General features: G+C 49.1%; 1 protein-coding gene and 1 non-coding gene across 12 annotated transcripts in view; both read right to left on the bottom strand.

Annotated features, from left to right (window-relative positions):
• Positions 1–639: 639 nt before the first annotated feature.
• Positions 640–27,357, bottom strand: part of FAM193B (family with sequence similarity 193 member B) — a 31,495-nt gene continuing 4,777 nt past the window's right edge. For 2 of the 11 annotated variants that reach the window (XM_029215701.1, XM_029215702.1), the window contains 10 exons: positions 25,622–25,682; positions 17,936–18,178; positions 16,886–17,117; positions 15,276–15,663; positions 12,454–12,655; positions 11,303–11,542; positions 4,010–5,033; positions 3,785–3,860; positions 2,842–2,939; positions 640–1,016 (listed from right to left, as the gene is read on the bottom strand). In XM_029215701.1, the coding sequence (XP_029071534.1) occupies positions 2,843–2,939; positions 3,785–3,860; positions 4,010–5,033; positions 11,303–11,542; positions 12,454–12,655; positions 15,276–15,663; positions 16,886–17,117; positions 17,936–18,049 (2,373 nt within the window). In that variant the 5' untranslated portion in view covers positions 18,050–18,178; positions 25,622–25,682 and the 3' untranslated portion in view covers positions 640–1,016; position 2,842. Of the gene's footprint in view, positions 1,017–2,841; positions 2,940–3,784; positions 3,861–4,009; positions 5,034–11,302; positions 11,543–12,453; positions 12,656–15,275; positions 15,664–16,885; positions 17,118–17,935; positions 18,179–25,621; positions 25,683–27,357 lie in introns of those variants that run through there. The other 9 variants (XM_029215703.1, XM_029215707.1, XM_029215710.1 and 6 more) reach the window with 9 other exon arrangements.
• TRNAG-UCC lies at positions 13,217–13,289 on the bottom strand. Its single transcript has one exon. It is a non-coding gene; the product is annotated as a tRNA-Gly (tRNA).

Raw genomic sequence — 27,357 nt, forward strand, 5'->3', positions numbered from 1 at the left:
AAACTATTAAAATCTGAATTCACAAACCAGATCCACGGTGGGGAGGGGGGGATGAGATAGTTCATTACTCTCCTAACTCTCAACTACTTAGGCTGCACGTCCATTCCCATTGTAAAGTCAAATCCAATTTATAAAAACTCCATTTACCATCAACTTCCCCTGACAACTCCAGTCGTCCAGGCTATAGATGCACAGTTCACAAAGTCCTCAAGCCTTCCCCTGATACCTTCTCAAATCAGCTGCACAGACATGAAGTTGCACCCCTCCAACTCACCCATCTTGGAGGGAGGGAAACTAAGACAGTGTGGGGAAGGGGTTGCTCAGGGTTTCCATACCAGAGTCCTCCCAATGGGTGAAATGGCACAGATGCTGCTGGCATACAGGCCTATGCTCTAATCATAGTTGGTCAAACTGAACTCAGTAGAGTCACCTTCTTGTCTGAGCTTTAATTTCCACATCTGTAAAATGGAATAACAGTCCCACTTAGCATTGCTTCGAGAATTAAGCAGAAACGATGCCAACCTGTTGACAGGTAGCATATGCTCAAGAAGGTTAATGACTAAGAAGGACTCCAATGCTTCTGAGTACATCCTTCACCCTCACTCCCCACCCAGACAAGCGAACCACCAACATACCAACTCTGTGTCCAAATGTTGCTTTATCTTTCGGCAGGAAAGATCTTCACAGTATCAAAAAGAATTGAAAAAACAAGTAAAACAAAAACAAAATACCAAACACAAAGAAAGCAGTGTTGGGCCAGCAGTACCATCAGCCCCCAAACTCAAAGGCCAGCCCAGCCCCCGGGCTCTGAATGTGGAGGCTGCGTAGCACCAGGAAGCAGTTCTGCAGAGGTCCTGAGGGGCCCCAGCACACACGGCATCTATTCAGCTTTTGGTTGGTCTGGGATGGCAAGGAGGGTCTTGGGCAGGTGGGTGGCGATGTGAAGGAAAAGGTATAGACCTTCAGCTGGCAGTCAAGGTCTCAGGACACCCTGAAGAAGCTTGATCTGGCAGGGGCTGAGAAAACAGAAGAGCATGGCCACATGGTGAGCAATGGCTCCCACCCTAGCCTCCCCATGCTGGCTCTGAGTCTCCACAGATGCCCATGGAGGCAGGAACAGCTGCCTACTATTTTTGTCCCCTGGGCTGAAAACACTGAACAGACGATCACCTCCAGCAGGGGATGAAGATTAAGTCACAGTTGGGGGACAGAGCCCCCACCCCAGTGAACATCATCCTAAATCTCAAGCAAAGTGGACAACACTCGAGGAGCCCACAACGCTCTGCTGTAGGCCAGGGTGGAATAAGAGGCCAGCCTCTGGCATTGCGCTCCTGTTGACAGTGAAGAGGTCACCTATGCACTCAAGACTCCTGCCTCAGGCTCCAGGTACATGGCCCGGGCTGGGTCCCGAGTCTGTGCCAGCACTGCTTTCTTAACGCACTTGGGGCTCACAATCACGCTATGAGGAGGGTGGAGAAGGTCAGAGAAGAGCATTCACTGGAGGGGAGCATCCCCTGTCTTGAGAAAGAGATCAGCCAAGAGGAAGTGGGAGAAGATTATGGCTGGATGAGGTTTCCTAGATGACAGGGGCATTGAGCTGTGGGAGGAGGTGTGACCCATTTTCTCTCATGAAGGGCAACAGATGAAGGTGCCTGGGGTCCTTGTAGCTCCTGGTTCTTGTAGAAGTGAAGAAAGGCAGGAGGGCAACCCAGCCCTAGCAGAAGCTCCTGGAGGCATGGATGTATCAGTCTGGCAAAGGATCAGGAAGCCCAGGCCCACAGAGCAGAGGGGATGAGGTGAGTCTGAGGACAGTCCTGACTCTGGGGTAGTACAAAGGTGCCATAGGGAGCCCAGCCCCGAAGGCTGCCCCTGGGAAGCTGAGGTCAGTGTCAAGGGTGGGGGGATCCTCACCCAAAACGGGACTCGGGGACTCAGCCCAGGGTCCAGAAGTCTGTTTCCCTGGCACTGGAAAGAGGAGGAAGAGGACAGGTGAGGACATCCTCCTGGGGGGTCCCTGAGCTCAGCCCACTTGCCCCAGCTTCCTGTTGCCTTGAAGGCAGCTGTGTGGTTGCCAGCCAGAAAAGGCCTGACCCCAGGGATGCATCTTAGGGTGAACTATGGCACTGCACAGCCATTAAGCCCCAAGCCCAGGACCAAGGCCTGCCAGACAGCCATCTCTTTTGCCCTTGGTTCCCTGCCCACCACTGCCTTCTCAGTTTTCAGCCTGGAACATCATCTGATATGTCAATATTTCAGACAAAAGGACCCTTGCAGGTGACTGGGAGAGGAGGCCAGAGCCCAGGTGGGGGCCAAGCTCTTCTTCCAGGAGGCGGTTTCACTACCAATTTCCTCATGCAATCTGTCCTGTTTGGGGAAGAGGGTCCACCTATTCCTCTATGCCTAAATGACTTCCAAGGCCTTGGTCTAGCATGGCTGCCCTGTCACTGTTCCCCTGGGGCTGTGTCCTTTACGCATGGCTTCAACTCGGAAGCACCTTGGTAGCCTGCGTGCAGAAGCCAGGCCAGGCAAACGAGATTCAACCCTCAGGCTGATAATGTCGGGCATGGGGGCAGCCCTCTGAGGCCCATGGCCTCCTGGACACTTTGGGAGGCAGCTGGTGAGGGAAGTAGAAGCCTGGCAGTGATACCCCAGGAGATAGCAGGGCTGGAAGGGCCCTTCAGGAACACAAACAGGAGGGCTCTCAGGAGAAGAGATGTGGCCAGCCGAGCACCTAGTCCAACTCTCTATGCCCCAGAGCATGAAATGGCCTGGCAGGGGCACAAAAGGTGGCACAGCATGGGAAGAGGGGGTGCATGCAACACTTGAAGGGGGTCTCTATACCTCACTGAGCTGTGCTGGGAGTGGTTTTCTTGAGGCTGAAGTTGGTCCAGTTCACGGCAACTTTCTGACGCGTTTGCTTTGCAGAATCCAAACAGAACCTGTTAGGTTCGGGAGATGCCAGAGAAGCACAATCAGAGGTTCCCTCCTCTCTCCATTGGACCCTCTTCTAGACGTGTGTATCATGGTCACTAAAGAAACCAGGTCAGCTCTGCACAACCCCTCTGGCTCCCAGGTGTTGGGGTCTAGCAGTATGGGGCTTCCTGGATGAGATGCCCACAGGCCCAGGGGACAATGTGTAAAGAGAGTGACAATGCCTTAGGATACAGCCTCCCTCCTCACCCTGTATTTTACTCTAGCTATACTGAGATGCCTTCTGTTCCTTCAAGGATAATGTGTTTCTTCTGCCCTCAAACTGTTTTCATTTTACTTGGCCCACTCATTCCTATTCCTCACGTTTCAGCCAGGTTACCACTTTTGGGAGGGCTGCCCTGGCCACCCCACCTCTCAGCTTGGCCATTCCTAGGCCCTAGCCCCATGCCCTTACTCCTCGGACAGCACTTATCACTGGATTGTATGTTTATGGCTCTCTCTCCCCACCTAGATGGACTGTGTTTGATTTGCCTCTGCCCCCCAAACTCATCCCAGGCAGAGCAGAGGAAGTGGAGGTGAATAAAACTGGAGAAAGCCCTTGTTCTTGGGGTCTGACATGCCTCCTGCTCCCTGTCCCTTGCACCTTCCCAGATGACCTGTCCTGCCAAATCATCCTGGCTACCTGTGTCCCAGCAGATAGGCTGGTGGGAGAGAGCCAGGAGGGGCTGGACAAGCTCTCCCTCCAAGGGCACATGGCTGAGGGTGAGGCCTTTCTGAGGCTTGAGTGTGTGTGTGTGTCAGGGGGGGCCCTGGAGTCCACCGTGAGCGGGAGAGCAGGCAGCCTCATACCTACCTCTTGAAATACTCCACCTCCCGGTCAGTCTCATCCATCTCCACCCCATCCATGTCCTTGGGCAGGAACACATCGTCTAGGAAGACACAGCCAGGAGGGCTCAGTGCTCACAGCCAGGCGTCTGGGTCATGCTTTTGGGGCAATGCTGCTCACATGTGAGGACTGCCCTCCACCCCATGGCCTGGCTGGGTCGGGGGTCAGCCACTCAGTTCCTGGTGCACTCACCCAAGGAGGAGGCTGACTTCTCCTGCTTGTTGCGGCTCCGGCGGCTGCGGGCCTTGCCCTGTGGCAAGCTCTGTGGCCTTGCTGGGCCTGGGGGCTGCACAGACTCCTGCTCCAGAGGCTGTGCCTTGGCTTCACCTCGCCAGTTTTGCCAGGAGCTGCCCTTCTCCTTGTCAGCTTTGGGGCTGCTAGCCCAGCCTGGTCCTGGTCGGGTCCCCTGGCTCCCTTTTCCAGCCTCGGCACAGCTGTCCACTCTGGGAGGCTCTGGGGCCTTGCTTGGCTGCTTGGGGCTGGGGGTCTGGCTCTTGGCACTGGGAGTCTCAAGGCAGGCTGGGGACTGGGGAGCTGGGCTCACCTTGCTCTTCTTGGCCTGACTACCCTGTCTCTTGCCCTTCCGTGGCTTGCCACCTGAGGCCACAGGCTCAGGCAGCTCCTGCTTGCAACAAGGGACCTCCTTTACACTTAGCTCCTCAGAGCTAGGGTTACCTGGCTTGGGTGTCTTGACCCAGATCACCCGGGACAGGTTGGGCACGGTGTTGAGTCTCCTCACTAGCCCATTCTCTGGGATGATACCAGGAGGGGGGCCCCTCACCTCTGTCCATGGTGGGTGGAGACTTCTCATTTCTGCCCATGGTGGGGCTGGCTCGCCTGGAGCATGTAACATATGGTTCTGAGGGGAGCCCAAAGTCAAAGGGGACAGGTCAAGGTTAATGTCAGGCCGTTGCTCTGAGGAGCCATTGAGGTTTGAGGGGGCTAGACTCTGAGGCTCTGGCTCAGCAGCCCCCTCTTTAGTGAAGACATTGCTGTTCATGCTGAGCTCACACACACTGAAGCTGGCGCAGATGGAGTCCTTGACAGTGTTCTTGATCTCCTGTAGACGGCTGCTCAGAAAGCTGTTGACCCGATCCAGCTCCTGATTGGGCCACTCCAAGAGCCTCTCCCTGGTAGGCCTCAGCTCCCGGCTTCCAGAAACACTACGATTTGCCTGCTTTAGAGCTTCTGCTGCCAACTGGGCCTTCTCCTTTTCCTGCCAATACAAGAGGCAGTTTCCGCAGGGCCTTGGCAGCTGCCAGGCACAATGCGACACCTGACATGTCTGCCTCTGGCCCAGCTTTGCCACTAACTGGCTAGAGGCAGGGCCTGGCAATCCTGGCCTGCTCACCCTGCAGTAATGAGGATGAAATGCAATCAGATAGGTACATATCCTGGGGATGGAGGCAGTTATACCCACAGAGGATAGGGTTTTTACATCTTGTTCATCCAGGGCCCCAGTAGCAGTTCTAGGGCCTAAAAAAGCGAAGGCGGCTAGGACTCAAAAGGGATAGGATCTGCCTCCCAGGCATAAGCTTAAACAACTCACTCACTTGCTGAGCCTCAGTGGACTCATCTGCAAAATGGGGACAGTAATTCTGGAGTGAAGACCAACGTGGGGATGCATTAAGGAAGATGGCTGCTACAGAGGCATTCTCTCCAATTCTGCAGGTGGTAGGGGAAAAGAAGCCATGACATCAGGTAGGTCTTTCAAGAAGGAAGATGTGGGGTTGTGAGACTACCATGGTAGAGCAGACTGCTCTGGGTGGCCGGGAATGTGTGTGCCCTCCTGATGTCGCATAAGGGAGGCTATTGGAGAGGGCCAAGTTCCCACAGGAAGGCCACCCAGTGCTTAGTTGGCCTCGGGCAATCAAGGCCATGCCTAAAGCATGCCCAGTGGCATACAACAGACAGCTACATGGGGCCCCCACAGCAAGATGTAAAAGCAGCCCCTTTGCCCAGGTGAGGACCAGGAGGCTGAGGAAGGCTGGACCCTGCCATTCAGCATTGACAGAGTCAGATCTGGAGAGCGAAAGCATGTCTGTGGGCTGAGTCAGCTCACCCCTCTGCCTAACCTCAAGGCACCAGCAGGCTAAGGAGGCCTTTAGAGGGAGATGGGAGACAGTTGTCAAAAGCCAACGGGGGGCTTCCCTGGTGGCGCAGTGGTTGAGAGTCCGCCTGCCGATGCAGGGGACACGGGTTCGTGTCCCGGTCCGGGAAGATCCCACTTGTCGCAGAGCGGCTGGGCCCGTGAGCCATGGCCGCTGAGCCTGCGCGTCCGGAGCCTGTGCTCCGCAACGGGAGAGGCCACAACAGTGAGAGGCCGCAAAAGGCCGCAAAAAAAAAAAAAAAAAGCCAACGGGAACAAAGTGGTAGTCGTGTGCTAGGAGCCAGATGATTTCACCATTTCACCTATTTCAGGCTGATTTGGGAATGGAGAGGGAGAAACAGGATGAGTAAAGCGAGAAAAGAGGTCTTACGACCACCTCAATGTCAACTTAACAGGTGACCCTGTGCCCCAGGGTCATTTATTCTCTTAAAATACTAGCTCCACAGCTGACTAGGACCACAACTGTGGGACCTTGGACAAATCACTTATTCTCCCTGAACCTTAAAATCTCCATTTGCAAATTTGGGAGAAAAACTGCCAACCTATATACGTCAGAGGGTCATTATGAGGACACCTGAGTGGGTGTGTGCCCCTTTCCCTGGGCACTAATAAGGCTGTACCTTGGCAATGTGGCACTCAGGTGAGGAAGAGAAACAGTCTAGAGCAGCTGTGTGCCGTGGAGTTCAATGCTACAGAGCTCTGAGGCCATGGGGATGGACAAAGAACTGGAAGGCCCTTCACTCTGCTCCTCCTCTGCACCAAAACAGCTTTGCTTTTATTTGTTAGGAATTGAGGTTCCATGGAAGATTTCAATTGCAGAAAAGAGTTTTGCTGCTCTACAAAAGACTGAAAACTACTGGTATAGAGGGAGTGACGTGGAATCATATATAATTTGGTAGTGAGAGAAGGAGAAAGCACAGAACCACGCATTTTCTGCTATGTACCATGAGCCTGGTACTTCCCCATGCTGTCTCACTTAATCCTCACAACTGCCCTTGCTGTGTCGTTATCCTCAATTTACAGATGAGGAAACTCATCTTTGGAAAGAATAAGGAACTGGCCCTAGATTACATGCTAATTAAGAGGCAGAGTTGGGTGATCTTCAAAAGTTCTTATGTTTTTCAATATCCTTTGACAATCATTTTTTGACTTGTGATTCTATGAGGCACTGGGAATTCAGTCATGTGTGAGACAGTCTCTGCTCACTGACTTGAATCTGCCAGGGGAGACGGACATGCAAACAGGCTGTTTAATTCTGAGTGACAGTGACAAGAGGTACAGGGAAAAAAGCACAGAGTGCTCTGGGAACCCAGACTGGGCCATCAGGAGGTGGTTGCCAGAGAAGGCAGTATCTCACTGAGCACTGAAGGGTGAACAGGATTATCCTGGGAAGTGTGAGACAAGCACTTTCTAGACAAAAGGAAACAGAAAGGCTGGGAAATGGGAACAGGCGAAATATTTAGGGAATGCAAACATTCAGAGGGACAGCTGGAGCACAGTTTTCTTCTGGTGGGGGGGAGTGGGCAGGAAGGCGATAGGGGCAGACTGAGAGATGAAGCTGGAAAGCTAAGCAGGGGCTGGATCCTCAAGAGCCCTGCAGGCCATGCTTGAGCCTGGATTTGACCCTAAGGGCAATGTTCAGCCACGGAAGGCTTTTTAAGCAGTGGCAGTAGGGTGTGAGCTACTTGGGAGGTAGCACAGCCAGGACTTTTGGTTACGGGTGGGGAGAGAGAATGAAATGAGTCATGAAATCAATATCAACAACCACTACTGCTGCTGCAGGAGCTACACTGACCAAGCGTTCACTCTGCCCAACCTTTCTGTGCATCACTCCATTTTATTCTTGCAAAAGCCTTGAATTAGGTTCTACGGTTATTCTCATTTTATGGAGGAAGAAACTGAGGCTTAGAAGTTAAGTGATTTGCCCAAGGTCATACAGCAAATATGGCAGAGCCAGGTTTCAAACTGGGGTCCAATTCCAAGGCCCGCTGCTCTCCATCACCATGATGTAGTCCTCCCAGATGGCACCTGGGGTTCTGGTTCAGGCAACTGGGTGGACGGTAGTGCCGTTAACTAGACAGACAACGGAGAAGGAAAAGCGGGCTCTTTGGACAAAGGTGACACGCTCAGTTTGGTATATGCTGAGTTTGGGTACCTGCAGGACATGTGTGAGGAGGTGCCCAGCAGCAGGAGATGTCACCATGAAGCGCAGGGAGGAAATAGGTGGACATAATGACCTGGGAGGCAACACTATCTAGATGGCTCTTTCCCAGGGACCTGTCCTCAAGGGGGAGGGCCAGGCAGAGGAAGAGGCGCTCACAAAGGAGACAGGACAGAGGGCAGAGAAGAAGTGAGAAATGTGGAGAATGTGGCCTCCCCATTGCCCTTTCCCCACCCCCACTTGGCTGAAGTTAGAGGAGCCAAAGAAAAGTGTTTGAAAAGGAGAACAAAGTGTGAGATGTTGCCTAGTGGAAAAGAAGATGGAACAGGAGAGAATGATGTGGCAACAAAGAACTCATTGGTGGCTCTGTGGAGCAGTGGAGGTGGAAGACAATTTGCAGTGAGCTGACAATTGCAGAGTAAATGCAGATGACGTTTTTCTGTGAAGAGGAAAGAGACTGGGGTAGTGTGAGGTTGTATGCTCAAAGGACAGTCTTCTTTCAAAAAAGAGAGTACTGGGCACAGTGAACTGCTGACGGGAAACAGCCCAGAGAGGCTGGAGCCACACAGCAGGAAGCTGGTGTTAGACTGAGGAGGCAGGAAGGACTGCACAGGCCTTAGGTAGGAAAAGGGCTAACTCTTCCCTCAAGACAAGGAAGTCTGCAGGTGGGGTGGTAAGACACTGAAAGAGTGCCTGTCCACTTGGCTTTTAATCCTTGTTGAAACAGTAAGTAAGGTTATCTGCCAAAAAATAAGGTGGGGGTGGGGAGAGCCTGGCAGTTGGAGCAGAATGGAGGTCTGACAAAGGGACTGGGGAGAATGGAAGTGACGAGGAGCCAGAAGACTAGAGAGCAGCAAAGTGGGGGCTCAGGCACTTGGGAGACCACTCGGCCTGGGTGCCACAGATAGATTCAATCCAGTGCCTTCCTCAAGGTGTAGAAGGGGAGAGGCAGGCTGGGGTCGAACCCAGGGCTGGTTTTTCTGAGCGGGTGTAAAGGAAGGGCAACGGCGCAAGGAACTAAGGGGACTGGTAGGAGAGTGAATGAATGATGGTCAAGGTAAGGGAAGAAGGACAGGAGACAGTCTTCAGTGGATGAAGAGGAGTGGTGGTGGGAGGTTGCAGATGACACAGCCAGGGGTTGATTTCAAAGGAGCAAGGGTTAGGACATGAGAGAGAGAGAGAGTGAGTCATGGTCCAGAAATTGTATGAGGGAGCAAAAAAATACCCAGCTTTACCTGTCTCCCCAGGTGGGTAGTGGGTGGATGGTTCTTGGTGGAAGCTGTGTTTTTGATGGACTGTAGTTAAGTCTGGGAGGTGGAGGAGGGGTACCGGGGAGGAGGTTGATGTATAAACAGATAATGACCATGATCGCTAGTTATAGGATATCAGGACTACCCGCTTCTGTGTTGTATCTTGGCCTCTAGACTGGGCAGGGCAGACAGTAGCTGTGCAGGAAGTTTCTGAACGAGTAGAGAATGATAAAAGGCAGACTAGAGAGACGTGCGAGGTGCAGCCGTAGCACAGCGGAAGATATTACCTGGGGAAGACTGCAAAGAAGGAAACATGTGAATTGGGCTTGGGAGGAGGTTTTCAGAAGGAAAATGAGGGGGCAGACATGAAGGAGAAAGGATACCCAGGCATAGCGATTTATGAAAAGCACACCAGGCCTGGGAACTGTGAAGCGTACTTGCTGGGACCTGACTAGGAACCACTGCCTTGGGAGGCCAGGAAAGGCCAAAGAGACCACTGCTGCCCACTGCACACTTCTGGCCAGGCAATGCTGGCCAGGAGACAGAAAATGCTGACCATTTTCTGAAGGCAGTGGTGGGACCCTTTGGCTTACTACTTCAGGCTGCAGAGATGGGGTCCTGGTTTGTCCTTTGGTTTGGAAAAAGATGGAGAATCATTGCTGCTTTCCAGAGCACCAGGGCTGTTTGACCACCCAGGACCTGGAGCTAGCTAGTTGTCAAACCCATTCTCTTCGGCTGAGCTCCTGAGTGTGGCACTGTGCAGACAAAGCTGAGGGCAGGCAGGCCAAGAGGTAATGAGGTGGCAGGGGTTGAGCCATCAAACTGTGGTGCTTCCCTGGCAGGAGGGTTGCCCAGGAATAGCTCCCCTGGTTCTATCCTCAGCCTTCTGGGAGGAGCTCACTCAGCCCTCAGGCTGGGTCATTCCCATGGCTTCAATTACATCCCCATGCCAGCAACTCCCAGACCCACACCTCCATCTCCACTTGGACGTCTCATGAGAATCTCCGAGTCACCAACTGAATTGTGTCCCAACTGAATTCCCAGTCTTCTGCCAATTCCACCCTTGCTCATTAAAGGTACGCCATCCTGACAGTCACCCTAGCAAACACCTGGGAGATAATCCCAAACTCCATCATCTCCTTGTCCTGCAATCAGATCACCTGCCTCCTCTGAAAAACCCATCTCTCTTGCTCCAGGCCCATTATCAATCATTCCTCCCCTGGTTCTTGGTTCTGCAGCCTGGAGTATTACCCCTCCAGGCTACCTTCCATACTGTCACACCGTAATCTTGGGATGCAGATCTGGCGAGTGCATTCTGTGATTAAAGCCCTCCAGCGACCACCCCACCCCCCTGCAGCTGTAGGATCAAGTCAAAGCCCAAGAGGCCCTTCCTTCACCTCCACTATCTCTCCTACCTCTCTTGGGTTTGAGCTCTGGCTTCACAAAGGTGATGTGGACGTGCTATTCCTGCTGCCAGGAGGGCCCTCCTGATGAATCTGTACTCACCCCCTACAACTCAGCTCCCAAGGCAGCCTCGTTGTACAGCCATTTCCAGCACGCCCAGGCAGGACGGGGGGCTTCCCTCATCCCAGCACTTGTCACACACTAACGTGCTTGTCCAGTTTTGTGTCAGTCTCTCCACTGGACTGAGTTTCTCCAGGGTGAGAACTTAACTGCATCATATTTTAGCTCCCAGTATTTGCAGAAGTGTTTGCTGAATGAATACCTGACTGAAGCAAGTCCTGGGCTTTGAGGAATCCAGCAAGCGGCTTCTGACGCTATGACTTGTTTTTCCTCCAATCACTGGCCCCCAGGCTCCCTCATCCTGATGCCTCCCAAACTTATTCAGACCTTCCCAGAGAAGAGAGCCGCCAGCACCATTCATGCCCCAAAAGTCCTGGGGGTTGGGGCGAGGGATTCCTCGGGGAGAAGAGGTGGTAGAGCTGGGCTCCCGCCACACCCACCTTCTTTTTCAGTTTGTGCCGGGCCCGCTTGGCGGCCCTGGCGCTGTTGGGGACTTTGGGCTCCGTGCTGTTGATGAATTCCAGCAGCTCATCCACATCTCGGTGGTCCACGGCGGGCTCCCCAGGGATCCCGCCCAGGGCGCCCCCCTTCATGGGCAGCTCCTCTTTCCGCCTGGTCAGCCTTGAGCGGAGCTTCTCTCGGATCTCGGTATAATTCCGACTCGTCGGGGCAGCGGGTGGCTGGGGGAGGGGGAGGTGCTGACGTTACACCCTGGGCCTGTGAAGCCCGTAGCACTCCCACCCGCCGGCACCAAACGTGGTGAGAAGCGAGACAACTGTTCTTTCTACCACAGCCACTAAGGCCAAATGGCTTCACCCTCAGCCAGGCCCGGAGCCAAGGCAGTGGTGGGTGGAAGGAGTGAGCGGTACGCAGCAGTGTTGGGAGCACAGTAACTTGGGAGCCAGGAAAGCAGGTTTGAGCCCAGGCTTTGTCACTCAGAAGCTGTATGACCTTGGGCAGGTTCACTGAGCCTTTGTGAGCCTCAATTTTGTCATCTCTAAAATGAGGATAACAACCGCTAGCTCAAAGGTGACCAGCAATGTAATTACTTTCATTTCTTCTGTCCTCAACTGCTCTCCCTTAGCCAGCAGCCCTTCCCTCTTCACCTTATGAGACTTCTGAACTGCTTTCTCCCCGCCCAGAGACAGCATGTACTCTGCTCTGAGCCTCCTTCCTGGCACCATCTGTGTTCACTACCTGTCCCTCGGCTGGCTCTCACACTGGGGACTGAGAGCCTTTGCTTCCACTCTGCCTTCATCATGCACAAGCCTTCACTTCTCTGTGATTACACACGTATACATACTCATCAGAATCATAGCTTTCCTCTGCCACCTCCTTTCTTTTTGCCTAAGGAACAAAAGCGAATCTTAAGAGAAACCATGAGAAGAGCAAAGGCAGCAAAATGTTGAGAAATCTCTACCTCACCAATGTGCTGTGAGGATCAAGCGAGTGGACGCTGGTGGGAGGACTCACAGGGTCCAAGCACAATTATTAGCCCCATGAGCAAGGGGGCCTTGGGGAGAGCAGGGTGCTCCTCTGGCTCCCCTCGGCTGGCCACAAGCCCGCTCTGGCCTGGGCGGGGCTCACTCACCGCATTGTGGCCGAAGAACTCACAGTAGCAGCAGTCACAGAACTTCCCATCTCTCTGGTGGGTGGAGGATGAGGTGCAGGAGCTACGCTCTGAGCTGCTGTCCTCTTCCTCGCCCAGCCCCTCGTCTGCCTCACAGGGCTGGGGTAGCTGGCAGGTCAGGCCACTATGGGTAAACTTGTGCCCCTTGCACCCAGGGTCCCTGCTGATGGGGAAGAAAGACAGGCCCAAAGGTGAGGAAGGGAAGGGCAGGAGCAGGCCACAAGGAGCCCAGGAAGCATCCCCACCATCACCTTCAACTGCCTCATCCCACAAAAGCCAAGGCAGTCAGACCAAATCAGAACCTCACAAAAACAGGGCAAACACTCTCTCTGTCCCTCAGGGCCCAGCTCAATGGCGCTATTCTGGAAAGGTTCCCTGTGCCTCCTGCCCACGCCTACCATGTGAGCCTCCTGGACTCTGAGGACGCCAGGTATACCTCTATCCTACTATCACGCTTTATAGCAATGGTCTGTTTACCCATCTTTCTTTCAGATCAGATTGTGTATTCCTCAAGAATAGGGACTATGCCGCTTCTATTTTTGGGCCCCAGTGTGTAGCATAACAACCTTGTACACAGTAGGTGCTCAGTAAGTATGTGTCTGAACAGATTAGTGGACTGATGGCTCCCTGGAACATCCAAAGGAGGTCAATGTCCTTTTACTAAGGCCCCTTTTTCCCCATTTTGTTTGTTTTTGGCCATGCCACGCGGCTTGTGGGATCTTAGTTCCCTGACCAGGGACTGAACCTGGGACCCTGGCAGTGGAAGTGCCGAGTCCTAACCACTGGACCACCAGGGAATTCCCTCTAAGGTCCTTATGATTGAGTCTGAATCACTGGACAGAGCTGCCTTAGCCATGGGGCCTTGAAGTTAAGAAAGCAAATGTGCCTTGTGGGCCACAGACTCTAAGAGCTACTATTTGCGCCAGATACTGTATACAGCATATTATTTCTAACAATCCCCCAAATCCTGCAAAATAGGTGCTGCCATCCCCACATTGCAGTGGAGGAGGCCGAGGCTCAGAGTGCTTCACTGCTTTGCCCAAGGATCAGCTAGGACTCAGTCTGTGTACACAGCTCACGCTCTCTCACTGCACTGCTCTGCCTGAGGATTTCTGGAAGCACCCTGTAATATAGACTATTTTCCCAGGGTAAGGAAGAGACAGGCCTGCAAGGTCCCAGAATTGGAGCCTGAAGAGTCAGAGCCCTGGGTTGGCCATCAGCAGTAGGAGTGCCCCAGGGCTAGGGCCAAAGGAGGCAGGAGGAAGGGTGGGGCAAGGAGCAGGGGTGGATCAACAGTCCTAACTCAGCCTTGAAGCAGTTACAGAAGACGGACCAACCATCGCCCTTCTGCTTCCCATAAGAATGTGGGAGTAAAATCTTTGTGGGGGGGGGATGAAACAGGAGGGAAAGGGGCAGGGCACAGCCTTTGAAAGAATGACATAGCCCAAGGACATGACATAAACTGATTAGAATCAAATGGGTCCAAGATGGCACACAAGTTAACTTCCACTAGACCTTGAGCCTCTGTATATGCTTACTGTCATTTAGCAAGCTAAATGACACACCCACAGGCACCATAACAGTTCCAAGATGGACCAAAAGGATCAAAAAGTGGGCTCTGGCCCAATTCCTGGAAATCCCCGCCCCTTCCCAAAAGAGCTGGAACACTCCTCCCACTCATTAGCCTATGAAATTACCCACCCCTATAAAAACTGACAACCCCCATATTCTGGTGCCTTTCTCACCTTCTGAGATGGGAGAAGGTGAGGGAGGTTCCACGGGGAAGGAATCATTATCAAGGTGCTTAGAGGACTTTCCTGGCAGTCCTGTGCTTAAGACCCGAGCTTCCACTACAGGGGGCATGGGTTCAATCCCTAGTCAGGGAATTAAGATCCCACATGCCACCAGGCATGGCCAAAAATCACACACATGTGATTTACAATATAAAAAGATAAATCTATCTTCTCCAAAAAATTGTATCTTTCATATATATATTAATATAAACTTTCTCAGTACTTAAGAGTTACTTCTAGGAATCTATCTTAAGGACAGAACTCCTGACTCAAATATATTTGTGTGCAAGGATGCTTATTACAGCCTAGTCTATAACAGTTAAAAACTAGAAATGCCTAAATATCCAGGAATAGGGGAATGATAAACTATGCTAGAGCTGTACAATTAGACATTATATGGCCACTGAAAAGTTTTCTGAAGAATTTTAACTGGGGAAATGATCATGGTATAATGTTAAAAAATAAACACACAAAAATATATAGAATGTGGACCTCGTTTTGTTATTTATATATATTATTTATATATAGAAACGTCACGGGACTTCCCTAGTGGTCCAGTAGCTAAGACTCCGCACTCCCAATGCAGGGGGCCTGGGTTCGAATCCTGGTCAGGGAACTAGATCCCACATGCCACAACTAAGAGTTCGCATGCTGCAATTAAAGACCCTGCATGCCACAACTAAAGATCTCGCATGCTGCAACGAAGACTCAGCGAAGCCAAATACATAAATAAATATAAAAAAAAAAAAAGAACATCAAGAAAAAATGTACTGCAGTGTTAAAGTTTAGGTTGCCAGGAATTTTATACATTTCTAAATTTTTCCAAGTTTTTAAATAATAAACACATATTTCTTTTATAATTGAACAAACTATGGAAAAAACATAAACACAGTCTACCCTTTAATTTCTATCCCAAAGGTACCCTTTGCAAAGTTTCCCAAAACTCTTTAAGTTCAAGCTGTCAGGGAGTTTGCTCTTTGCACCACTCACCTGTGAGTGCTAGTGAGCTGCTGAGAGCTGGGCGGTGGGAGGAGGGGCCCGCTGCAGTGCCCGCTGCAATGCCCACTACAGGGGTGGCTGCAACCCGAGAATGGTGGAGGCATCTTCAGGAGCGGCATGCTAGTGGAGGGAAGGTGGGGGCTCTGACATGGCCCTGGGGTGTGGGGGGCAGCAGCCACGGCAATAGGGCATTCTGAAACCTGGGCAGGGAAAGGTGCTGCCGGGGTGGTGGGCAGCAGGTGCGGGTGGGGTGGTGAGCCAAAGGATCCGGGGTGAGATGGGATCAGCAGCGCTGGCTGGGGGTGGTGGCCGGTGGGGCTGTTAGGTGGAGCAGTGAGGTCTGAGTGCCGGTGGTGCTCCGAGATGGGGAAAACCTCACCTGTGGGCGGACGGGGGAGAGAGGTGTCAGTGGGAGCCCAGATCTTGGGAAGGAAGCCCAATGACTCGTTGCTGCAGCATCCTGCTTACTGTGACCATAGGGAACATGCCTGGGAACAGCCTTTCAGCATGGTGGACTTGTGAGCTTTCAGAAAAGCCCAGCAGTAGCTTGGGCTGGAGAGATTTCTCTTTAGGCAGCAGCTGGACAGTCTGAAGTCCAGGCCTGAGAGAGAAGGCACCAGGAATGCCAGCCCCATGCAAGGCCACAACATCTCTGCTGGCATAAACAGGGGATACATGTTCTGTCTCTCAGTGCCTCTTTAGGACCTGCCTGTCAACAGGCATTCCTCAGGCCCAGGGCAGGATCTACAGAAGCCAGTGGAGCAGCAGGTTGAGGCTCTGCCTCTGGGCCATGTGGACTGAGGCAGCCAGGGTATGCCAGACTCCCGGGTGGCCCCAGATTTCAGAGGACAAGTGGGAAAAGGCTTTGATGACTCTCTCTGGCTTATGCACCAAAATAACTGGAATTATGCATTACTCAACTCACAATTCTGGGGGCAGCACCCCTTTGAAGAATTCAGGTCCTCCATTTAGAAGCAGACAGTTATTCATATTTACACAGTACATCAAAAGCCCAAGATTTTTTCTTTGGGTCACTAAGTGTTATCTCAGGGTCTAGAAAAGGCTTACACAGCTGCAAAACTGGCTAATAATCAAGGCAGCTCACACTGCCTATCTCTTGTGGATGGAAGTGCAGTGCTTTTATAAAAGCACCCATCCCCTAGATGGAGAAAAGGAGGCACCCAGGCCCTCTGGGCTGCTGCAGGAGTCAGGTGATCTGATTCCTAATTCCCTAAAGGCCCTTTCAGACTTCACTTTCTGTTCAGCCAGTGCTTACCAGGTCCCCTCTTGGATCCAATGGGAACAGCTATCAGAGCCAGTCCTGGGGAAAGGATTCCCACCAAGACAGTCAAGGGCTAGATTCCCTGCTTGGCTTCCACCAGAACAGCTCCACTTTTACTTATTGGGTTGGCCAAAAGAGTTTGTTCAGGTTTTTCCATAAGATGTTATGGAAAAACCCAAACGAACTTTTCGGCCAGCTCAATATTTTATTTAATATTTATTTAATAACCGATCTTACTGATCTGTTTGAACAAGCAGTTAGGAAAACAGAGCTCTCTCCACTTATGGGGCCTGGCTGTCTTCCGAGCTTGGAGACTCACCAGGGATGGAAGGAGGACTCCCGAGCGAGCTGCCTGGCATGGCCCCACTGGAGTGCGGGGAGTTCCAGAGGCCCGAGAGCTTATGTGCTGACAGGAACGAGCTGGGATCCCAGTCCCCTGAGTTCCCATGGCAGGAGGACGACGAGGATGAGGACGATGAAGAGGAGGACGAAGAGGAATGAGAGTCACCCCCACAAGACTGAGATTCGCAGGATGTGTGTGACAAGGAGATCTGGGGAAGGGGGAAGAAAAAGGCTCATGGTAAAAGAGGAAACATCAGAGCTAACCCTCTGCTGCCTCAGCTTCCCCAGGGACACCTCCTCCTCCAGGCCCCCATGCCATGGCCAAAGCACAGTTCCCACAACTAAAGGTTCAAGGGCAAATGCGGGCCAGGCCTTTGCCAAGAGGGGCTGTGGTGCTCCCAGTGACGTATGTGGATATGACGAGAGAGATTCTGGTAATGGCAGAGACTGCCTGTTAACTGTGGGCCTTTAGGGAGTCCCGAGAGCTGGCAAGGAGAGGAACAGTCTTTAAATTAGGAGTCCTGAAGCTGAACTGATTCTGGGTAAAACAGAGGGGCTGGGGGGAATAAGAAACGAGGAGTCGGACCTCTGTGATTCAGGAGATAGCACTTGGACAGCTTCTAGGCATCTTGGAAGCCTTCTAATGGAGGCACACTGCAGACCCTCAAACTGACCTTTGCCCTCCATATCATATTGGTTGGCTTTTGAGCTGCCAGAGAGCTGAAGGCAGCACAGTCACAGGGAAGGGTCGGGATCTCAATCTACCAGTACATCTGAGCCGGCCCTCACACTGTGCACTGTCCTCAGGGGCTGGTGGGCTGCCTGAAACCTCTCTTTTCTTCCCCCAAATGTGAACCCAAGCTGCTAATGCTGTGTGGATGCAGCCCAGCAGCCTCTTGGCACTTGGGCATAGGTGCTGCCTGAGAAGAGCCACCTGAGAGGACAAGGCAGCAACGGCTCAGCAGCCTGACTTCTTTGGGCAGGCAGCACTCCTGCATTCAGGGACCCCTTCTCAGCGGTTACCTACCGCCACTGCATGTTCTCGACCTGTCTGCCTTTCATCTTCCTCCATGCTCTTTCGGCAACTCTGGCAGACCCATAGAGGCATCTCGCCTAGGAGATTCTTGACGAGCTTTGGCATGAAGTCAGGGGGCAGCTTCTCACCCTGCAACACCAGTCCATTTTGGGAAGGGCCTTCTTCCCAGCCTTTACGTTCCCGGTGACACAGCAGGCAGCAAGTCTGCACAGACTGGCTGGAGGTGGGGGGAACCTGTCCAACAGACAGAAACAGGGTTTCCCAGAAGGGGAAGGGCTCTGCTTAGAAATAATATTAACAATACTAATGACATCACTTATTACGTGCCAGGCACTGGGTTAGGCACTTTATTTACCAAATTTTAGTCCTTGTAACAGCTCTGCAAACTAGGTGTTATCATTCTTCTCTTTTTTTTAAAAGAAGAAACAAACTTCAAGAAGTTAAATAAGTTGCCCAAGGTTATAGAGTTAGTGAGTGGTTGAACTAGGATTTGAACCCTAGTGAGGCTGACTCCAAAGCTCATGCTCAAATGCCCTAATGCCCCGATGTCCCCAAATCTTGAAGGTTAATGAGAACATGGCCCTTCCTTCTCTGGCATGTCTGGGAGACGCCACAAACCTTGGGTGTCTGTGAAGTCTATAGACCAATCCCCACCTGAAAGAAAAAATGTTTCAGTTAATGCAGTTTGGGGGAACATGTAGGGTTCCTGAAGAGCTGCACAATTCCATTAGGATCACAGCAGCATTTTGGAGGAACCAAAGAGTTATCAACTCAGTTGAAAACTGAGTTGGAGGGTAAGGCAAACCCTGGTGCTTCTGAGAGGCAGTGAGGTATGGTGAAAAAACCCTGGGCTTCGGGGGTCAGACTGACACACATTCTAATCCTTCCCTGACCACAAATTAGCTGGATGACCTTGAGCAAGTTATTGAACTTCCTGAGCTCTGATTTCCTACCTACCTTGCAGAGTTGTTGTGAGGGTTCGTGCCTCGATAGGGAAAGTGCCTAGCCCTGTGCGTGCCGATAGCATGGTCCCAGTACACGGTAATTATTATTTGGATTTTGTTTTTCCCTTCTAGGACAAACTTCACCTAGAAATATAAGTCTATAGGTTTTCTGTCACATTGAGGGGTACTGACTGGGAGACTGATTGTGTCTAATGACCCCAATTAATGGCTTTCCTATATTCTGCAACTTTGTACTATAGTCCGTTCTCACTCTGACAGTCATGTCACTTTCTTCAGCCAACGGGATGTTAGCAAATATGCTGCCAGCATAAGCTTGAAAAGTGTGTATGCATTTCTACTTGCCTCCTTGCATGGCTGGGCTTGCTCGCTCTCGCACCCGTCATGCCATGTAAGCATGACCAGGCTAGCTGCTGGAGGGATGTGAGAGACATGTGGGGAAAACTGAGTCTTCCCAGCTGATTGGCCAGCAGATCAGATACACGAGTGAGCACAGCTGAGATCAGCCAAGTAGGCCGCGATCAGCAGAAACACCCAGTCAACCCAGAGACTCATGACAAATAATAAATAGTATTGTTTTAAGCCACTAAGCTTTGGGGTGGTTTGTTACACACAGTAGTTAACTGATATACCTTCCAAACTTACCCACCACTAGGTAACAGGTATTTGCAGAGGCCTAAGCAAAGGAATTAATAAGAGTATTATTTTCATCCTACCAATAAAATAAATGGCATCATCTTTTTCGAATAAAATCACCTTCTCACAATAAGTTGGCATCAGGGTATCCTTAAATCTGTAATGTTACAATTACACTGACTTGGGTCCCTGGTTTCTAGAAAAAGAAAGGAATCAAACAGTAGTACCAGGAGCATACTGAAACATTTACGGAAGTACAAGGACCTTGGAAAAGAGTACCAGAGAGAGAGAGAGAAAGGAAGGAATCTTACATATGGAACTCATGTGAGATGCTGCCTAAACAGTCTGTGCCAAGGGGACATTTCAGTGAGCAAGTCGGCTGCTTAATGGCAGTTGCAAAAGAATATAGGCTTCTAGAACCCATTGGTGATGAGTATCTCATGGAAAGAGTGGAAGGCTGATGGAGAAGGATGGTGTTCAGATAAGTTATGGCAAGGGAAGCCTTTCCATAGCTACAAAATGCCACAGTAACTCCAGGAGGAGGAGATGAGGTCAAGGCCCAAGTCCCTTTCCCTGTGAGAAATAGAAAAGTAACCATATTTTTAAGGCAAACACCAGGACGTGTAATTTTACTACAATGGAGTTTCATTTCATTTCAGTGTTAGGTTCTATAGTTATTACATAAGATGAAAATCTTGTATGAGTAAAATTATTCTCGAAATTTTTTATATGGCCTGTAAGGTACAGTATATATGGTTTTGTAGGTACAGCCAAGAATTCAAATGTATAATGTAAATGACAAGGTGTAATAAGTGATTTTTTCTGTTTTCTTTTAAAAGTGAAAACAGAATTCTTATAAATTAAATATGTAATCAATGTGACTGTACTTAGTGCCAAAGTATTTGTGGGAGGTGCTGGGGTGTAGTAGAAACAACACTCACTTTGGCATTAATCCTGGGCCTCCATCACTTACCAGCTGTATAATGCTGGGCAAGTTCTACTTATTCTACGTCTCTCCATCTATAAAATGGGATTAAGTCCTGACTTGCAGAGTTGGCTGTGAGCATTGTGATAAAGCACCTAGTGCCAGGCATATATGTTGCTCAACATATGGCACCAATTATGAACATGATGGGGGCAATGGGAAACAGTATTTAAAATCAGGATTACGATTGAAAATATAGAATATACAATCATTGTATTTTAAGAGAATGCAAGAGTCTCTCACATGCGATGAACTGAAGGTGATTTTTAGGCATCTTAATCTGTCCTCACTCCATGAAGTCATTCCTTAACTTCCCCAAATACTCCCTGTACTCTTATGTCATGCCTTTGCTAAAGAGGATCCTCTGCCTAAAACCCCCTTCCTCCCCACATTTACCACTAAGTAGAAGGGCAAGGCTTAAATAAGGCCCAGCTTAGATCCAATCTCACCCAAGTTTTCCTAGAGATTCCCTCTTATAATTCACCTCTCCTTCCCATATCCCCACAGCACATTGTGCCTTTGTTACAACATCTGTGCCTTCCACTTAACTTATTTATCGGTCCCTTCTACTAGATTGTGCTCTTAGAAGGCAAGTACCAGATCTGATTCTTGTCTGGATCCCTCACAGTACAGCACAGGGCACAGGCTCAGCTCGGCACATAGTGGCTAAATCAGATTTGTTAAGTGTCCCCATGGCAATACAGCTGGCAGGCAGTTTGGTGAGACATTGCTTGAAATTACTGTTTCCCACAGAAAAAGGCCATCTCCCCACCCTGGACCTCCACCCAAATGGTTACAATCTCAAGTGTGGAAGAGTGGAAGATTGCATTCCTTGGGGATTACAATGAGATTCCACATTCATGGAAATAACATGACTTTCCCTAGAGCCAAAATGGTACACATGATAAATAAGAATAGCCATCAATGCAAGTGAATTTACAGGGCAGGCTGTCTTTCTGGTTAAAGGAAGAAACACAGGGCCTGGAAAGCTAATTAAGTACAATCTGAAGCAGGGATATACCACCTACATTGCATAAGGTTGCCCAGAGGATTAAGTGACATTAGAGATGCAAAGCACTTAGCTCAAGGGATCCATACAGGAAGTATTCAATCTATTATCTATGCCCCTTGGCTGGTCTGTTCTTAATAAGTCTACACTGGAAACTAGCTTATCCACTGTCTTGAGTTTGGTATACTAGATTCTTTCTTTCTAGGCCCAGGTAGTTCTGGGGGCCACCCTCAGAGCTGTCTTAACTCTAATCTTTGGTGCCTGCCCCTGGGTAAAACTCCCAGTGGAGCCTGGGGACTTTTCCCTCTGACATTTTCATCTCTACTTTAATTGCCAGAGGGTTGTTTGAATTCCAATCCCTGGAGATATCTTACACAGTTAATACTACCAGATTTTTCAAATTTTTGCTTTGGCAGAGAAAAGCTCTTGGTTCACAGTTCCCTTTGACTGCAATCTCCTGCCATTTTCCAAATTCCTGGCAATCATGACTTCTTATCCTCTGTAGTCAATTCAGGCTTTCAACTAGCTGTTCTCAAGCTGTACTTTTTAGCACCTGGCACAGTATTCCCACATGAATAACATAATCAATAAATGTTTATCGAATGAATGAAAATTCCAACCATGTTTCTTCATCACAAAGGCTGATGGAACTGATTCTTAAATCCAGAAACCCTGGGCAACAGCTAACTATTACTTCTTACCTCAGTTTAAATTCAGAGCCTCTCCAGATTCTGGTCTAGCCTTAGGTAAAACATGGAGGAGAAAAAGGAAAGGTTCTAGTGGTTCTCTAGATTTGGGATCTGCTCAAAAAAGCTCCAAGATAATTCTGCTTCATTCTCTGAGCAAACCCCAAATCTCTGGACAGTGTGGGGTTACTCACACAGGGTATCAGTGTTGTAGCACGCACAACCCCAGAGCAGTCAATGAGCCAGGGGAAGCCTAGACTGTGGCCACTCTCAGCCCAGGAGGCTGGCATGTGCAGCCATTAAAACCAGTGCCTGCTCCCTCACCTGACCAGACCCAAGACTTTTCTTCTTTGTCTGAGAAGCATTATGCTAAGACATTCTAGTTTTCCTGTGAAAAAAGAGATAAAATCAAAGAAAGGGGAAGACAGTTTTTTCATGGAACACCATTTTTACTTCAAAGAATGACTGACAAACTATGGTTATTCAAACCTGGGTTATTGGCAGACATTTTCTCAAAAAATGACCAAAACGAGCCTGTCACTTCAAGGAAAACAACTCTGTATTTATGGTCAATGATAAAATTCAAGTTTTAGGAGAAAATTAGAATTTTGGAAAAGTTGTATCCACAACAATGAGCTTGACAGCTTCCCAATACTTAAAGACTTTATGATGAAACTGATGGTGATATTAACAAATGTTATCTTTTGATATTATAAAATGAAACAGGAAAACATTTGGAAGATCTACATAACTCAGTGAACCTACTTTCCAAATGATCAAAGCATAATGTTACAGAATCATGCACTGGTATAAAGTCCACTCAAAGTGTTAGGTGAACCAACAGATTTTTTTTTTTTTTTGAACCAACAGATTTTAATGTAAATGAGTATAAAGACTTTATTGATATGGTCTCAGATTCCATATTGCAAAGAAGAATACCAACAATCGTCTGCACAGGCTATCAAAATACTTTTCTCTTTCCAACTATGTATCTGTGTGAGGTTGAATTTTTTTTAACATACTTCAATCAAAATAATGTATTGCAACAGACTGAATACAGAGGCATATATGAGAATCTAACTTCTTTCTATTAAGGCAGACATAAATTTGCACAAGTGAAAACAAGACCACTTTTCTAATTTGTTTGGAAAATTATTATTTTTAATTTAGAAGTTGTTATTTATGTTAATGTGATAGGTTTAATATTGTTATTCTGCAATGAATTAGTAACTAAATATTTTTAAACTTTCTCAGTTTTAATACTTAATTTGGTAAATATCAATAGTTTAACCAACAAAAGCTCTTTCGGGTCCTCAAAATTTTTTAGTAATGTAAAAGGGTCCCAAGACCAAACCCTTTGAGAACTGCTGATGTAAAGCATCTAACAGTGCCTGTCACCCAGTGAGTGCACTATAAGCAACAGTGATTATTAACAACCATATAGCAGTTCATGGCGTATCTGGATAGCTCTTTGGGGGCATGAGTAAATTTTGCACTTCAGACTTTCTGGCCACAACCTGGGAATTATGTGTCACTAGGCCAGATGGCTGTCAAGGACTGCTCTTGAAAGCTGGATCTAATTTCCAGAACCAAACCTGCTCTCATTCCTTTCACGGATTCTTTTTACTCCCAAGAGTTTGTGTATGTTTGAGAGGATTCCCCCAAGACACATGCTGTATCTAACCAGCAGCCCTGCAACAGTTTCCAAATTCTATTCTGAAGTGGCCCAGCAGAGCACTCTACTCTCAAGTCACCCAACTCCAAAAGCCTCCTTGTCACTGAGGCAGGCAGAGGACAACAGTTAAAATTCCCTTCCAAAAGCAGAGAAAATGATTAATCCCCAGCCTAGAAAAACTTATCAGCCCAGTCATTACCACTCACTCTTCCGTTCACCCATTCATTCCCTCATTCAACAAACATTCTCAGGGCCCCTACCTGGTGCCAACCATTGTGCTAGGTGCTGTGAACCATAGAGTTCCTGCCTTAAGAACACATGCGTAAACCAGGCAGGTTCATGCACGGGGTTGTCAATGCTCCCAAACTCCCAGGATGCCTCATATTCATTTTGGAGAATCAGGCAGGAACACATTAAAATAACAATTATAATAAACAAAATAATACATAAGTTAAAAACTGATTAGGACATTGGGCTTCTCTACTTAATATAAGCTTATTATGTGCCTTCTCACATACCTATCCAGTTTGAGGATCTCTTTCCTTTACCTCCTCTTTCCTACCTTGGTCTCTCTTTGATCTCTAGGCTCCTTTCTGGTGGAGCTCGCTACCAGGGCACCCTTTGGCCTCTGGCATTTATAACTTGGCCCCAGCTGACCTCTCCATACTCCATTTCCACGCTTAACACCTGAGAACCATAGGTTCTATTCATACTGTTCCTCATATACGCCTTGCCGCTTCAAACCCCAGCACCTCAGCTTTACTCCTCAGGAAATTCCTACTTATCCCCTAAAATCTTGGTCAAAGGTCGCTGAAGCTTTTGCTGGACCAGGCTGAGTAGAATTATTTCAGTATAGCACCTATCACATTGTGCCATAGACATATCTTCTGCCTACTCCAAATCCTGGTAGAATGGGAGCTCTTTGGGGGCAGGGAGTAGACTGCGGCCATTTAAGTGTGTCCAGGAACTAGGCTTGGCTTGGGTCTGGCACATAGTAGGCATTCATTGAATAAATGAACGAATCCTTAAAGCCCATCTGGCTCATGTCTCAGCTGCTCTACACAAAGGATAGAAACTAAAACACAGCCAAACCAGCCCCTTTCCCGACATACCATGTTGAAAAGGCATGGCTGCGTCACTCCAGGCCACTAATGGGTAAGAATCTCAGACCATTCTACTGCTGGCCATCAGAGGTGTAGTTAATTCTTAGGGAGCTGATACAACCTCAGTGCCCTGGAGCTTTCACCCGAACTCCCACTCAGGCTGTTGGCTCAGGTCCTTCCAAGAGGTAGGACAATAGTTTCACAACATAAAGCCATTTTGTGGAGAATTCTCTTCGGTTGTACAAGCTGAGTCAAGGATAGGGCAGTGAGTCTTTCTGACCCCAGGGGCCCTCTACCCGCCAAGGCTAGTTCATCTGTCAAACCTGCCTCCTGGGTGTAATCAGCCACAGGAAGGCCTAAGCTGCTGCTTATTTACCTGGAACCCTGGGCAAACCTTATTACCGACTACTCTGTAATGGCAACACAGAGTTCTCATGGGTGGAAGAGTATGAACTTTGGAGACAGACTGTTGTGAGTTCAAATCCCAGTTCTGCCATTTTCAGTATGATCTTGGATTATTACTGAATTTCTTTGAGCCTCAATTTCCTCATTTATGAAATGAGAATAAAACCATACTTCACAGAGTGGTGAGGACAGAAGGAAATAAATTATATAAAGTACCTGGCCTGGGCCTGGCACACAGTAGGTGCTCAATACCCGTTAGTTTCTTTCCTCTTCTGTCCTGGAAGAAATGACAGGGAAACTTACTAAGTGAGACTTGCCCAATCCAAAGTTATTACTTGAAGCACAGGACAGAAGACTAGACAGGTGACCTTCAAGGTCTCTTTGACCCCCCCCCCCCCCCCCCCCCACCCAGCCCACATTCTCTGGCTGCAACTTCCTAATAAGAACCTCCAATATTTCCGGGCCCTTCTTTCTGCCTTAGTTTCCCTATATCTATTCACTTCAGAATGGAGGGGGAAACCACAAAGGGATCTGGATAGCTAAGAGCCTTGGGTAGGAAATAAAGGACAGGTGGCCTATAGGACTGCACCATGTTCATCCACCTAGCGTCTGAAGGATGAGGGTGAGAACATGGGCACAGAACTGAAGGGTGCAAACACTGGGCCTTTCCCGGGACACAAGCATGCCTCTCCTCAGTCCTTCTCTGCTCTGCATATTCTGCCACGAAGAACCATTAACCACTCCTTCCCACAATATCCATTCCCTTTCTCCAATACATAAGCACTCACATCTTCACTCACACTGTTCCCTCTGCCTCTTCCTTTTTAGGCTCAATTTGGGTGTTACATTCTCCTAAGTCCACAGGCAAAATAAACTGTGCTTTGCTCTGGGATGCCCTAACACTTTTTTACATGTCTCTTGTAGAGAGTTTATCACGTGTATCATGATTATTAAAATCTGTCTTCTCCAAAGAAGACAGCTTTTCAAGGGCAGGGCCTGTGTCTCATGAATCAGTGCATCCCAATCATTCAGTAGAGGTGGCAGCACGTGTTTCCATACACGAAGAAAGATTAGCAGTTGGAGAATATGGGCAACAACTGGAGAACTAGGAAAAGTTTGTTTTTTTAAAAAAAAACTAAGGCTGTTTCTTCTCCTGCTTATGGAAAAGCTCTCTCCTCCCCCAGGAAGCCCCATTCTTTAAAGAATAGCCTAGGCCTCCGCAAAGATCCCCATGGCACCCTCAGTTCAGCAATTCCCAGACCCAGCCACACATCAGAATCACCTGGGGCAATTTAATAACAATAGATGCTGGGCTTCAGACCTAAAGACTCTAGGTCTGGGATATGGTCCAGCAAAGCACAAGGGATCTGATTATTAGTTAGGCTGGGGTGAGGGAGAGGTAGAGGTAGAATCAAGCAATCACAGCTGCCTCTCCCACTGAGAATTACTTCCATGCTATCAGAGAGAATTTAATGAAGCACATCACATTCACTTTCCTACTTAAAACCTTTCATCGATTCCTCATTGCCTACAGGATAAAGCCCAAACCTCTTGGTTTTCAAGAACCTGCTAAACTCTCCAGCCAGACCTCTCACCACTCTCCATAAGCGGGGCAGTTCTGGCCTCTGGGTCTTTGTCTATGCTGTTTGCTTTGGTTACACACTTTCTCTCACCTTCTCTGGAGGACCTTCTACTTGACCTTGAAGCCTCAGCTCTGAGAAGCTTTTTCTAGGCTATCACGTCTGTGCATCCTCAGAACAAAGCATCTATAATAATCACAGCTACCACTTGTGCTCAGTGCTTGACATGCAGTACTTGCTGAACCCTAGTGTGAGCCCAGCATCACTGTCATTTTATACATGAAAAAAAACCTAAAAGGCTGAAATACTTCTAAAGGCATGTACTAGGATCTAGGATTTGACTCAACTCAGAGGAAGCGATGCTCTTCTAGC

The sequence above is a fragment of the Monodon monoceros genome, unplaced genomic scaffold (assembly GCF_005190385.1).
Source record: "Monodon monoceros isolate NGI ecotype Baffin Bay Population unplaced genomic scaffold, NGI_Narwhal_1 Super_Scaffold_12, whole genome shotgun sequence".
In the NCBI taxonomy this organism is placed as follows: domain Eukaryota; kingdom Metazoa; phylum Chordata; class Mammalia; order Artiodactyla; family Monodontidae; genus Monodon; species Monodon monoceros.